This window comes from Crocuta crocuta, unplaced genomic scaffold, assembly GCF_008692635.1.
Source record: "Crocuta crocuta isolate KB4526 unplaced genomic scaffold, BGI_CrCroc_1.0 scaffold479, whole genome shotgun sequence".
Lineage (NCBI taxonomy): Eukaryota > Metazoa > Chordata > Mammalia > Carnivora > Hyaenidae > Crocuta > Crocuta crocuta.
In genome coordinates, this window is record NW_027531875.1 from 699427 (window position 1) to 715621 (window position 16195).

General features: G+C 34.9%; 1 protein-coding gene across 1 annotated transcript in view; it reads right to left on the reverse strand.

The window, feature by feature from the left end:
- NUDCD1 (NudC domain containing 1) overlaps positions 1–16195 on the reverse strand; it is a 72569-nt gene that overhangs the window by 24238 nt on the left and 32136 nt on the right. Inside the window, exons 5-8 of the mRNA XM_077772940.1 lie at positions 14168–14350; positions 10802–11006; positions 7619–7763; positions 2577–2702 (exon numbers count right to left, since the gene is read on the reverse strand). Coding sequence (XP_077629066.1) covers positions 2577–2702; positions 7619–7763; positions 10802–11006; positions 14168–14350 — 659 coding nt within the window. The remainder of the gene's footprint in view (positions 1–2576; positions 2703–7618; positions 7764–10801; positions 11007–14167; positions 14351–16195) is intronic.

The following is a 16195-nucleotide window of genomic DNA, read 5'->3' on the forward strand; positions in this document are numbered from 1 at the left end:
TCTAAATGGCATTTTCCCAAGAAATAAAACAAAAATTCTAAAATTTGTATGGAACCAGAAAATATCCTAAATAGCTAAAGCAGTCTTAAAAAATGTTTCCTAATTTCAAACTATATTACAAAGCTAGCTATAGTAATCAAAATAGTATAGTACTGGTATAAAAATAGACACAGAGTCCTGAGGCACCTGGGTGGCTCAGAGAGGTAAGCATATGACTTTTGATTTTGGCTCTGGTCATGAGCTCATGTTTTGCGGGATTGAGCCCTCCATAGGCTCAGAGTCTGCTTGGGATTCTCTCTCTCTCCCTCTCTCTCTGCCCCTCCCCCACTCATGTTCCCTCCCTTCCGCTCTCTCAAAATAAATAAATATTTAAAAAAATAAAAAATAAAAATAGAGTCCAATGGAACAGAGAGGCCATAAGCAAACCTATCCATATATGGTCAATTTATGACAAAGAAGTCAAGAATATACAATGGGGAAAGGACAGTCTTCAACAAACGCTGTTGGGAAAACTGATAGCCACATGGAAAAAGAAAAAAAAAAACCAAGCCCAACCCAACCCAAAACTGGACCACTATCCTTACATCACACATAAACGCACTCAAATGGATTAAAAAGCTGAACATAAGGCCTGAAATCATAAAACTTCTAGAACAAAATAGAGGCAGTGAGCTTCTTGACCTCAGTCTTGGAAACGATTTTTGGGGGCAAATACTTAGGAGCAAAGGCAACAAAAGCAAAAGTAACAAGTGGGACTATTTCATACGAAAAATCTGAACAGCAAAGGAAATGGGCAACAAAATGAAAAGGCAACCTACTGAATGGGAAAAAATACTTGTGAATGATATATCTGGATAAGGGGTTAACATCCAAAATTTATAAAGAACTCCTATAACTAAACAGCAAAAAACAAACAATGCAATTAAAAGAAAATGATTAAAGCAACTAAACAGACATTTTTCCAAAGACCTACATATGGCCAATTTATACATGAAAAGGTGCTCAACAACATTAAACATCAAGAAATGTAAATCAGGGGCACATGGGTGGTGGCTCAGTTGGTTAAGCATACAAGTCTTGATTTCGGGCTAGAATTTCATAGTCATGAGATTGAACCCCATGTCGGCCTCCTCACTGGGCTTGAAACATGCTTTAGATTCTCTCTCCCTCTCTTCTGCTCGTCATACCTGACGGNGAGAGCACATGAGAAGGGGAAGGTCAGAGAGAGAGGGAGACACAGAATCTGAAGCAGGCTCCAGATTCTGAGCTAGCTGTCAGCACAGAGTCTGACATGGGGCTAGAATCCAAGAACCGTGAGATCATGACCTGAGCTGAAGTCGGATGCTTAACCCTCTGAGCCACCCAGGAGCCCCAGTCTTCCATTTATTATAAGTATGTGTTGGGGGCTGTAATTTATAGCATGATGACTATTAGTTAATACTGTACTTAATATCTGAAATATTAACAGATCTTAAAAGTTCTCATTATAAGAGAAAAAGTTTGTAACTATGTATGGTGACAAATGTTAACTAGACTTATTTTGGTAATCATTTTGCAATATATACAAATAGCTATTCATTGGAGTTAAACCAGCAATTAACACTTAACTGTGATTAAACAGTTTTAGAGTATGTGCAAAATGCTGGAAATGTTTTATCAACTATTGTCTCTAAAAAACTATGGTACAGTGAGGGATTGTATGTACATTTCTTAACTTTCTGACAATATAACCTAATTATAATGAAGTCTATCATGCATGCTCTTTAGGAACACATTTTGTGAAAAAGTAAGATCACACAAGTCAGTCAGAAACACCAAAACAAATAAATGAAAAAATTCTTCATGAAAGAAAGAGTCAAAGGTAATATCATGAAATAGTCAACAGCAAAAAAAAAAAAACAAAACAAAAAAACAGATTAAATGAAAAAAGATATGGTTATTATAAAGTAGCTGTAACTATACATAAAAACCTAAACAGAAAAAAGCTTACAAGATATCAAATATGTAACAGTATCAAAATAAGGCAACATTGTTTTATAAGGGATAGTGGTATAAACTGCCACTTCATGAAGTAATGAGTTTTAGATGATAGCCACCACCCACCCCAAAAAACCACACAAACTATAAATCCTTTATCTTGCACATCAATTAGTAAAGATCAAACAGAAAGTTCAAGGGTTTGTCATTTACTTAGCTGCTCAGCTTTGCAATCAAGCCAGGTTTGCAAATTACATGTTTGGCCAGTTAATTATTATCTCCTATAACTTGTATTTATTCATAAATTTTTAGAAATAGAATGATCAGTCATGTGGAATTTAAGAAGCAAAACAAAGAGGGGTGCCTGGGTGGCTTAGTCGGTTAAGCGTCCGACTTTCGCTTAGGTCATGATCTCGCAGTTCGTGGGTTCGAGCCCCGCATCGGGCTCTGTGCTGACTGCCAGCTCAGAGCCTGGAGCCAATTTCAGAGTCTGTTTCTCCCTCTCTCTCTGACCCTCCCCTGCTCACGCTGTCTCTCTCTCTCTCCTAGAAATAAATAAAAAATATTAAAAAAAAAAAATAGAATGATCAAAAACTTACCACATGAGTAGTTTTTAATGTAATGCCATCAAATCTGCATAAACTGGAGCTCTCTTCAAAGAAAATATCACATTCTTCTAACTCTTGAGCATTACAAGGAGGTTTTTCTTTATCGGGATTTGGATTCTTAGACCAGAAAACAAAATAAATAAACAAACCATTAACAATAAGACAGTGGATTTCTTCATACTTAAAATATCAAGATTATAACAGTAATTAAAAACTGAATTTCAGACCCATGACTGATAAATCCTAGTCAACAAAACCCAGAAATGACAGAGTGATGAAATCACCAGAAAGATATTACAACAGTTTTATATACTCAAAGATGTACAGAAAAATACATATATGTTGAGAAAGGTATGGAAGATATTTTTAAAAAGAACCAAACTGAACTTCTAAATATGAAAATACAATATCTGAAGTGGAAAGCAAAAAAGATGGGATTGACAGCTTATTAGACACAGCAGGAGACCTGTGAGCTTGCAACACAGCAAGAGAGTCTATCGAAAATGAAACACAAAGAGGACCAAAAAATAAAAAGAGAACTGAAATGATCAGGGGAACAAATATCAAATGGTCTAACACATGAACAACTAGACAAGGGCAGGGAGAACGGAAAAAGAATTGAAAGAAATGCTCACTAAATGATGAAAACTGTAACTCTATAAATTGAAGGTCAAAGAAAACATTAAAAAAACCCACTGCAAATCACATTATAATGAAACTGCTGAAAAGTAGTAATGAAGAGAAATCTTAAAAGTAGTCAGAGGAGGAAAAGACACATTATGAACAGATGAACAAAGATACAAATGACAGCCAACTTCTCATCAGAAACTATTCAAGGCAGAAAACAATGGAGTTGTGAAAGGGGGAAAAATCCTATCGACATGGACTTAATATACTTACCAAAAATATTTTTAAAAAGAAGACAACTTAAGTATTTTTACAGCAAACAAATTTTCCCCCTAAACCTACACTACCAGAAATGCTAAAAGAAGTTGTTCAGCCAGGAACAAAATGACAACAGTTGGAAATATGAATCAACACAAAGAAATGTAGAACAGAGGAAATGTGTAATATGTGGGTCAAGGTAAGACCCTCCCCCCATATTTTAATCTCTTTAAATTTAAAAAAGAACTGACTGATTAAAGTTGAAATAATAATGTGTTATTGAGTTTATAATATGTAAAAATGAAATGTATGATAAGAATACAAAGGATGGGGGCGCCTGGGTGGCTTAGTCGGTTAAGCGTCTGACTTTCGCTTAGGTCATGATCTCGCAGTTCGTGGGTTCGAGCCCCGCGTCGGACTCTGTGCTGACTGCCAGCTCAGAGCCTAGAGCCCATTTCAGAGTCTGTATCTCCCTCTCTCTCTGACCCTCCCCTGCTCACGCTGTCTCTCTCTCCTAGAAATAAAAAAAAAACAAAATACAAAGGATGAAGAAATGGAAATATATTGTGAAGCTCTTCAATTATAAGTGAAATGATATAATAGTTTTTGAAGAAAGATGGTGATAAATTAAAGACGTACAGTGCAAACTCCAGAACAACCACTAAATACACACATACACACATATAAAAACATAAAGGTGTAGCTAATAAGCCAAAAGAAAAGATAAATGGAATCATTAAAGTAATTTTAATATGTTCCATTGTTAAAATGCAAGAAGCGCTGTCTGGCCTTATAACCCTCATAGAGTAAAAGGATCACAATGCTGAAGTGATAATTTGCATATATATATGCATATCAATTGTGTATATACATATATACAACAGAAATATAATTCTACAATTGACCAAATGTCCACACACCTCATTTGCTGAAATGCAGTCATCTTACTGAAAACTTGATGAAATGACCTGAGAAGTCTATGAAACTAAATGGCTGGGAGTTACAGAAGTGACAGAAGATCAACCTTGTCTATGTTCCACCTGGGATTTGGAGCCACCTAGTTGAGTCAGCCTAAATTATCAATGGAAAAAATTCTGGTTGCTATGACTGGCTGGGAAGGCAAGGTCAACAATTAGCTGGAGCCATTTTTTCAGTGATTCAAGAATATATACATGTCCAGGAGCACAGAGAAGGCACCCTCTGCACTTCTCCCTCCCTTCCCTTTTCCATTACCTGTATGTTAAAGATTAGAGAGCAAATATTAAAGTTCAGGACTACTGGTGCACTTGGGTGGCTCAGTCAGTTAAGTCTCCAACTTTGGCTCATGTCATGATCTCACGGTTTGTGGATCTGAGCCCCGGGTCAGGCTCTGTGCCAACGGCTCAGAGCCTGGAGCCTGCTTTAGATTCTGTCTCTGTCTCTCAAAAATAAATAAAATGTCAAAAAAAAAAGTTCAGGACTATCAAGGCAGGCAGAATTAAACAGGGCAAGATTACAGAGAAAGGGGAACAGCAGAGAAGAGAACCCTCTGCCACTTCTCTATAGGCATTTATTGATTTTCAAGCACAGCTGAAAAAGGTAAGTGGAAAGAAGCAGGCAAGGGACTCAAGAGCTGAATGCTGATATTAATAAAGTGCTTGGGAGACAAAAATTGGAGCTCAGGCTGACACAGGAGAATCCCTGTAAACATCCTAGACTTTCAGTTATGAGTCATGAACAGTTCTGTCCTAGGAGAAAGAACAAGCAAGGAATAAATATCAGCCACATAAAATACTGAAATATAGCACCAAATCAAATCATCGTTAATGGATGCATTAAGGAGGATGCAAGTCAAGTAGTGTTTGGAATGAAGTGTATAGCATTAAATACTTTCAAAAGAAAAGTAGGTTAAAAAAATCAATCATGTAAACTTTCACTTTTAAAAATAGAGCAAAATAAATTCAAAGTAAGCAAATAGCAGAAAATAATCAATGTAATAACAAAAAATGAAACTGGAAACTGAAAAAAAAAAGCCAAAGGAAATAGATGCCCAATATAATCCTGTATTTAATAAAGGAATTAAATTCATGGTTAAAATCTTCCAAAAAAAAAAAAAAAGTCCAGTCCAGTTTCATTGGCAAATTCTGTATTTAAAGAAATAATGCCAAATCTACACAATCTCTTCCAGAAATAGAAAAAGCAGGAAACACTTCCCTATTTATTTTAAGACATCAGCATTACCCAGATACCAAAACTGGGTAATGACAGTAAGAAGACAAAACTACTACAGACCAATATTTCTCACAAATATAGATGCAAAACTCCTCAATAATATATTAGCAAACCCACACTGGTAGAACATAAAAGGGATTATACATCATGACTAAGTGAGGTTTATACCACAAATGAAGGGAGTATATTTCACAAAATTCTATATGGCCTTTCATGATTAAAAACTCAGTATAATAGAAGAAAATTTCCTCAACATGACAAAAATAGTCCATACTTAATAGTGAAATATTCAATTATTTTTCCAAGCTTACAAACAAGGCAAAAATGTCTGCTTTCACTATTCACCATTTCTATTTTACAATGGATTAGAAGTTCTAACCAATGCAGAAAGCTAAGAAAAAGTATAAAGATTTGAAAAAACACAAGCCAGCCTTCAGCTGCAGATAACAAGATTCTATGTTTGTTTATTTTCCCCAAACACACTGGTGTTCAGACATAAATAACTTACTCATATATACCAATATTCCCTTGAAATAATCAGGTTTAAAAGGCAGTTAGGAACAATAATCTATAAAATCATAACAAACCCCACTATCACTATACATCCCAGAGCCCTTATCACAATAAATGCTTGCTGAATGAATGAATATAGGGCAATGTAGTCTGCATGGGCTTACTGTAACACCAGGGCTATGAAATCAAAGTTTCATAGTCTTACAAAAAAGTTCCAGAGATCCTGAATTTGTGGTAGGGACAGAGAGAGGGGGACTGAGGATCTGAAGCAGGCTCTGCATGGACAGCAGTGAGCCCGATGTGGGGCTTGAGCTCATGAACCACGAGATCATGACCTGAGCTGAGGTCGGGCACTCAAGTGACTGAGCAACCCAGGTGCCCCCTGAAATTTTTAATTATTGCTAGTAGACGTGAAACTTGATTTCTCCATTTTGGCCATGTTTTCTTTTGATAGAGACATTTACCTTCAATATTTTGATTTCCTTTCCACTTTAGGATATAATTAACCCTGTATTATAAACTACCTCCTAACAGTTTTTTTCTCATTATTCTAATTCCAGATGGCAATAAGTCAGACATTTTACATGTGCTGATATCATTTTTGGTGACTAAACATGTCACCAAAACATGGTGACTAAGATTCTGTTATAATGCTTTATTCAATTTTAAACAATTTTTCTTTAATGTTTGTTTATTTTTGAGAAAGAAAAAGAGCAAGAGCATGGAAAAGGCAGAGAGAGAGAGGGACCCACAGAATCTGAAGCATGTTCCAGGCTCTGAGCTGTCAGCACAAAGCCCAACGCAGGGCTTAAACCCGTGAACCGTAAGATCCTGACCTGACAGCTGAAGTCAGACGATAACCAACTGAGCCACCCAGGTGCCCCTGCTTATTCAAATTTTTAACATTATCTTAAAAGTCATCAGACTGGAAAATATTCAACAAAATCTCACAAATGAATGAGTAGTGTATTATCACTTAATCATTATAATGAATTACTTTGTCAATCATAATTAACTGTGGTATATATACCTCTTGTGATATTCTAAGATATTCTAGAAAATTTCAATGATGACAAGTAGATTATTAGCATTGGTAGCCAGTAAAATCCTAATTTTGTCCCTGCCAGTATCAGTCTATTGATTCTACTAAAGAACATCTATGTGTCTATGTGTGTGTATACATATACATGTTTATACAGATATACATGCAATCCACCTTATACAACAATCCCACACACATATATGTATTCACATAGTGTAAGGAATAAATATTAGAATTTTAAGCTACAAACAATAGTCTGTAGTGCCTAATCTGTATCTCTAACATTAGGAAATGTAAAATAATGTTTGAGAAACCTGGTACAATCCTCACATAACATTCTTCTGGGCCTTTGGAAAGTCACCCTACTATTGCAATTGCTTACCAGTTCTTCAGAGGTCAAGTGCATCAAACGTTCAGCTATTGCAGCACAATGGGCTGAGTCTCTTATAAACTCTCCTTGTTTATCACCGACCACTAGCTCTGGCCATGTTAGTCCTTCATTCTTTTTAGTCAAGAAAATCTCCAAGCTAGAAGTTAAAGGAGAAAAGTAATATGATACTTGTAACATGCTTAATGTTACATTAAGCAACTACACAAATTATATAACCAATAGGAAACAGAAGAATCTTCCACTGAATCTACACCACCCTGGTGTCCAGAAGATGTATTACCAAAACCTGTGTTCATTTTGGTACTGCATATGCTGGAAAATCTATAACCCAAGGGTAATAATTTGTCCTTCCGAAACAATCAATAAAGTGCCACTGGAAATGGCATGCCAAATGGCTTCATGAGAAGAGCGGCAAGAGTAATGCTGTTGTAGTCCAGGTGTGCAGTGTGCTACTGAAAGAGACAGAAACGCAAGCAGCAAGAATCTGAGAGATTTTACTAGGGAATGGTGATGGCAGTAAGGCCGGTGGTTGAGGCAGGCATATAATATTAATTGGACAGAGACTGTAACTAAATGTACTTTTTTGTATGTGAAGCCAATAATTAGCTTCATTTTCCCAAACTAGTAGCCATAATATATACTAATGTAAACACCAGGCAGGTTAGATCACTACAAATATTAATTCTTAAAATACAGATTTTAAAGAACTGAAAAGAAAGTAGAAATTAGAAAGTAATTAACTTTGGTAACATAAGGGAAAAAAAGTTGTTAATGTGTTCTTATCAACTGAAAATCTAATTCTGTACATTTAAGCCACTGAACAAATTCCAAACACACTAAAAAGGCCTATCCAGGAATCTGGAGATTAAGGTCTGATGCAGCAGGAAAGAGAGAGAGAGCTGAGTCAGGGAAGACCGTGGACACAGGAGCACAGAGGCTTGCCCACATGTCTCTTGAACAGGAAGGGAAATTCAAGTAAGCTGCTTTAGGCGTAGCCGTTGCCAGAACACAGAGAAAAGCAGGGTGGTGGTAGCTGTTCCCAAGGAACGCACCCTTTCCCATGTGCCACCTCTGGTACACGTGTGCTATACTAACCCATGCCCTGGGACCCAACTACAAGGATATAATTGCAAGGACACAATAATAACTGTTATCATAATTATCAAACAGAACATGCACGCTTATCATTCTTTTTCAAGGCTGTTATTATCATCACCTCATCAATTAATTATGGCACTTTAACTTTTTCTGAAACTTTAGGAGACTATACAAAATATCTTTTCTATGTAATGAGTTCCTATCATTAGCATTAAAAATTACCACCATAACCTACTCTCTAAAAGAAAGCTCATCTTGAAAAGGATGATGATGATGAAGATAATAATCATGACAGCAACTACTCATACTTATCTAATGCTTCCCATATGCTAGGTGCTGTCTTTAAGCATCCCACATGTTTTAACTCACTGCTTGCTCACCACAACCAAATAAAGTACTATTTTCATCTTCATTTTACAAAGTAAGAAAAGAAAAGCACTGAGAAGTTAAGTAACTTGCCAAGGTTAGTGGCAAGCTAGTGAAGCAGTCTGGCTCTAAGTCCATGTTCTTCAATACTACTTTAATCAATCCTGTTTATCACATCACTGTCTTGTATTGCAGAGCATTCCATTGTGTGCATTTACCACCACTGTGTTTTTATCCTTCACCTTTTCATGAACATCCGAATTGTTTTCAGTTTGAGTTTTTTACGAATAGAGTTGCTATAAATATACTTGAGGGGGTCTTTTATTTTTTTTAACATGCATTTTCATTTCTCTTGAGTAAATATCTAGTGGAATTTTGGGGTTACAAAGTGGGTGTATATATATATGCTTAGCCTAAGAAACTACTAAACAGTTTGCCAGAGTGACCATCATTTTTCCCTCCCACCGGCAATGGACATGCTCCACATTCTTGTTGACATTTGATACCACCAGCCTTTAGTTCTAGTCATGCACGGGTGTCTCATCCAGCTTCAATGTACCTTTCCCTACTATTTTTTTCATATGCTTAACATTCAAATATCTTCTACTGTGATATGTCAATTCAAATGATTTGATTATATTTAAGATTGGGTTATCTTCTAATTATAAATCTCTAGCAGAGTTTCTTATATATGGAGAATGCAATTCCTCTGTTTTATATGCATACTGAAAATATTTTTTCCCCAGTCCACGGCCTGCTTCTTTGTTTTCTTAATGGTATCTTTAGAAGAGAAGAAATTCTCAGTTTTGATGTACTGAAAAGTTCTGTTCTGATAAGCTGACTATATCATCTATTTTTGTGTCCTGAACACATAATTCACAAAAAAATGGACATGGCTAACTTACACAGGAAAAATACTTATTCTCTGTAATTTTCAAAGAAGTATTGATTCCACTTATAGGTATTTATTCTCCATATATATTTCTGCACACATTAAATTCTCTCATATATCTATGAAAGTTATTCACTGTAGCAAACGACTGCAAACAGTCAAAAAATCCAACAATAAAGGATCCTTTTCAAAAAAAATGTGCAGGCGACAGAGTAAAAGATCATAAACAGCCATAAAGGAGAATAAAGTAAGTCATTATACTTTATGGAAAGTTCTTCAAAATTTACTGTTGAAAGTCAACAAAAGCAAGCTGTAAAACTGTAGTTATGTTTTAAAACTTTTTGTTCAAAAAAATATGTATCTGCTGGAGCACCTGGGCTAGAGGGAGCCTTCATGCTGTTTTTTATGTATCTTAAAATTTAAAGAATGGGAATGTATTATCTAGTTGGCAAACTGAAGTTAATAAAAAAAAGATTAGTTCTCTTAAAAAATTTTAAAGTATTAATTAAAATAATTAGCCATTTTTATCTATTAATTATTACTGTTACTACTGTTATTATTTCTTCCAGGGCTGGTAATAAAAAACTCTACCATGGAATACAAACAATAATATTACTAGCATATTTAATCCTCATGAAAATTATGTTTTGATACAGTAATTCTTTTTTTAATCTGTCTTAAGAAAAGAATCAACAATACAGACAGACCTATTGTAGTATTCAACTTTGGTATAACCACTGTGGAAAGGTTAAAAAAAAAGAAAAAGAAAAAAATTATAAAAAATAAATTTAAATATAAATACAATTCTCTCTATATACCTTTTATTCTCTTTAATCATCCATGTACTGCTTTCTTGATCAATAGATGAATAGAGATTTCCTTCCAAAAACCTCTGACCCTTCAGCACAATGTTGATGTGATCAGGCAAAAACTGTACTTGAATGTCCTCCTTAGAAATGCCTTCTGGAAGCTGTATTGTTACTGTCAAATCATCTTCAGTCTGTTGCCAGTAATACAGAGGTTCTATTGGGAAAAGGAAAATACATTACGTAATAAAAAAGTGGAGACCAGAACACACGAAATGAGAGACCAGAGGATACAAAAGAACACCTATCTAAAGGAAATCTTGGCGTAANGGCCTGAGTCTTCTCACAAAAAAAAAAAAAAAAAAAAGTAATTATAAACAAAAACATACAGATCTTTTAGGGAATTTTCAGAGTTATAACTGCACTTGACATTTCTTTTTCTAGGCTTACCTAATGCTCCAGGATGGAAGCACTCATAAAACACTAATGATAGCAATCTTTATCCCCATTCATTCTCTCCCTGCCTCCCAGTTTCCCCCTTTACTCCTTCTTCCTCTTTACACACAGCAGATGCCTACTTCAAAAGAGTATCAAATCTGTCATAAACCACGGTCTGAAACTTTCACCACTGCTTTAACTGGCCCTAACAATGTAACTCTGTGATAAAGGAGACCACTATTATTTGGTGAGATACACACCAACATAAAAATAAAAGATATATATATTTATAAATTCTACTCCACAACTTTGTTGCATGAAAGCAACTTCACAGGAAATTCGAGGGCTGCCAGTATATTTTGTCCAAGTTCCCAATAAAAGAATTCTCTCTTCATCTTCTTCTTGATTTCCTCGGCTTGTCTTATAAAAAGCTTTAAACTCATCATGCTACAGGTTGAAATACCCATAGGATGAAATAAGAAAATAGGGCTTAAATGGAAAAAGAAAAATACTCGCTAGGAAATAAATAAATATTTGCTTAATGATATCCATAAACATTAATCTATCCACCCACTCATCAGAAAGAAATATAACATAGTGGTTAGGAACTAGTACTCTAGAGTTGATTAGTCCTAGGTCTTGAATCTTGGCTCAACCACTTATTAATCTTGGTATGCAATTTTATCTATGCCCCTCTTTTTCCTAATCTGTAAAATAAGGTAACAAAATATTACATTTTCTCACAGAACTGTTAAAATTAAAATGAGTTAATGCATATAAAATATTTAATATCAATCCTATTATTAAATATATTATAAACTCTCAGTAAATAAGGGTTATGATTCTTTTCTGAGGGGGTTATCATTCTTTTTATTTTTGTGCTATTTTGTGTAAAAACTTTGTAAGTACTAGCTATGCTCAAAGATATAGAAAGTATGATGTATCTTCTTAAAAGATCACTTCTATTTGATGTTAAATGAAATTTAATAAGCATATTACAGGAATAAGTATAAAAAATGCATAAATTTTTAGTATAAAATTGTTACTTTGGATTAATTTCTAACTTGCACCATATTCTTTAAGCAGGCTCTCAGATCCTCTCTCTTAATCTCTTTAGAAGTACTTTTAATATAAATTCACTGAAAAAGTTTGAACTATACCTTAAAAGATTGAGAACTATAAGCACCTTAAGACAAGTCATCTGTTTTACTCAATTTTCTGTCTACCACAAAAGTTAACAAGGCAATTTCTATGTAACAATGATTCAATGGGTACCTTCTGCAAGATATGGAAAGGGGAGGAGTCTGCAAAATCACATGGGCTTCTAGTAAAACTTAAATTCCATGGAAGTAGACTAAATGGAAAGCCAGAATTTTTTAATCCTCTCTCCACTAAAAGGTATACAAACAACTAAATTTTCTCAATTGTTGGTTGCTAAATGCCTAAGTTTTTGGAAATGTTTTAAGTCTTTTCTAAGAAAATGCTATTATTTATATCATTATGACAACACCAAATGGGCAACAGACAACATCAGTCTTCTTGAGGTTTACAGAAACCCATATACATTCTCAGAAGATTTAAAAGAATGCTATAATTAACAAATTATCCATAATTTTTTTAAAAATTACATTTTTACTTTATAGGTAAAGGCTGTTTATTAGAAGAGAAACAAAAATACAGGGGATTTAAAGTTCACACTAAAAGGGAAGGGAAGACATAATAATGAATTCAGGAGGAAATCAAAATATAATGTGAGATGTCAACAAGAAAAACAACACCTAAATTGGTAGCGATGATTTAAACAGATGTTGTGTCCATCCCAGGCTACAATCTCTCTTGGAACCACATGGTGTCAGGTACGAGGCTGAATGCTTCCAAAGACTAGGGAATTCTTTCATTTCCTTTGCAGTTGCTCCCTAGAGTTCTAGGGGCATGTGGTCTGGAGATATGAATAGATGTTCTGGCTAAGTTCTAGAAGAGTTTTAACATTATAATTAAGACAGAAGAGTAGAATTTATTCAGAAAGGGATCTTAGAGATAATCTAACATAAAACATATCACATGGGAAACCAAGTTGTTAAAAGGCTAAATAAAAGGTCATCAAGCACAACTCTCATATTCAAACGTGCATATATTTATAAACCTGTGGTAAATATTTTAAAAACACTTATTACATTATTGTCTTCAAATATTTTTCAATGAATTTTTTGTTTAGAAAGCTCTAAGTATAGTGAAACTAATTTTTATTTTATATAATTAACAAAAAAGGGACACTCAAAGATGTGTAATTGTTAAATACTGTGAAAATCTCAAGTAAAATACACTATTCTCTGGTTATAAACATCAGAATTATGAATAGTAATAGTTACAGGATGATGTTCTCTTGAATATAAGAGTACACAGTCTTCATATATAAATATAAATTTTAAAGACCTTACTGCTGTCTTCATTCTAAAACACTACCTTCATCCATTTATCCATTTAACAGTGGGAAAACTCAGTGATTCTGCCCGCAGAACTTTTTTTAGCTTAGTACTAAAAGTTAAGAACATGTACATTAGTATACACCTATAATCAACAGCTAGCTTATTTTAAAAGATTAATATCTTCAATACTAATATGCTAGCTTCACAAACACCAATAACATAGAGACATTATTCACTTAATAAGGATTTACTAAACATCTCATAAGGTAAGCTAAGGTACAGGTTTTTTAAAAACATTTTTGGTAATTATGAAATTACTGATTAAAACAATTCACACTATTTAGACAGTACATTTTACAAAAGACAATTCTGATAAATACAAAGGAAAATAAAGAAAAGTTAAGCACCTATCTAGTCCTCGTAGAACCCATAACCTAACAGGAAGACAAACCAGACATATACGTGTGTGTACATAAACACACAAGAGCTATATGAAGATGAACAGTAAAATTACCTTTGATTTTCTCAGACATGTTCTCATTCTTATTTTCTTCAAGATCTTGACCAACATGTACAAATGTGAAGGACTTGTAGGAGACAATCATCAGACCCTTCCCATCAGGCTCAATAGCAGCATAATGTGGCACTGACTTTCCACGGAGAATATCACGCTTAATGATTTCATATTTTTTATTATCTGTAAAAACAAAGTATTTTAGAACAAAAAATTAAAAATAAGACACCATATTATAAAAATATCCTGAAAAATTTGCATATTAGTTACAATTAAAAAATTTTTTTTAATGTTTATTTTTGAGACAGAGCATGAGTGGGGGAGGGGCAGAGGGCAAAGGAGACAGAATCCCAAGCAGGCTCCAGGCTCTGGGCGGTCAGCACAGAGCCCAGTGCAGGTGGGGCTCAAACTCTGGGACATGGAGATCATGACCTGAGCCTAAGTCAGATGCTTAACCAACTGAGCAACCCAGGTTGCCCCTAAAATTAAGTATTTTAAGTGTACTACTAAAAGGCATGCTATCAAGAGTCTTATATGGCTAAAAAATTTTTATAACTAATTTTCTATAAATTCACCCCTACTTTAAAATACTAGATCTGATGAAATCCGCCCTAGATTGTGCTTTTCAATGTGGTAGCTACTGGCCATAGTGGCTATTTAATCAAAATTAAGTAAAATTTAAAATTCAATTCCTCAGTCACATTAGCCACATTTAAAATGTTCTATAGCCATGCATGGGTAGCTGCTACTGTATTAAATGGCACACATATAAAACATGTCCGTTTTGTAGAAATTTCCATTGAATACCAGTGCTCTAGACTGACTTACCTAAATATCAGCTTCTGAAGGATCTACCTTTTCCTTTACTATAGCCTTCCTACTTCTCCAGCAGGTACACGGTAGGCAACTTTTGTAAAGAGCCACAAATGAAGTATAAAGGAAAGGTATGGTGTGACCTATTTTTCTGCTCATTCTAGTTATTTAAAGGGGTTTCCTTAAAATGAAATGTTTATGGTAGAAATGATTCAGATCTATATGCCTAATGAATCAGGCATAAATAATGATAACTTTTAAAAACATGTTTATTTATTAGAAAGCACACATGTGTACTCGCAGGGGAGGGGCAGAGAGAAAGGGAGAAAGAAACCCAAGCAGGCTCCACACTGACGGCACAGAGCCCAATGCAGGGCTCAAACTCGTGAACTGTGAGATCACGACCTGAGACGAAATCAACAGTCAGACACTTAACCCAGGTGCCACAATACTTGATTTTAAGATACAAATTTAAAATATGAGATATAAAGAAAAGATATAAAATTAACTGTATAATGAAAGTTACTGGTAAAATAATTGAATTTATTCTTGAAAATAGGTTTGGTGGGTTTTAAAAAATTTTTTTTAATGTTTTATTTCTGAGAGAGAGAGAATGAGAGAGAGAAGACAGCGTGAGCAGGGGACGGTCAGAGAAAGCGGGAGACACAGAATCTGAAGCAGGCTCCAGGCTCTGAGCTAGCTGTCAGCACAGAGCCTGATGCGGAGCTTGAACCTATGAATCGTGAGATCATGACCTGAGCTGAAGTCAGATGCTTAACCAACTGAGGCACCCAGGTGCCCCAAGGTGGGGTTTTTTTTGTTTGTTTGTTTGTTTTGGATCCTTATCTTTAATTACACTGTTATTCTTTTGGAGTTAAACTTTAACAAGCTTCACCCTGAATAGTCAAAAATTATAACCCAATGTCACATATTATACATAATGATACAATCTGTTTTATTTACTTATTTATTTAATGTTTTATTTATTTCTGAGAGAAAGAGAGAGGGAGAGCGTGAGCAGGGGAAGGTCAGAGAGAGAGGGAGACATAGAATCCGAAATAGGCTCCAGGCTCTGAGCTGGCAGTCAGCACAGAGCCCGACATGGGGCTAGAACCCACGAACCACAAGATCATGATCTGAGTCGAAGTCGGACGCTTAACCGACTGAGACACTCAGGCGCCCCTGATACAATCTGTTTTAAATAGATGTTCTTGT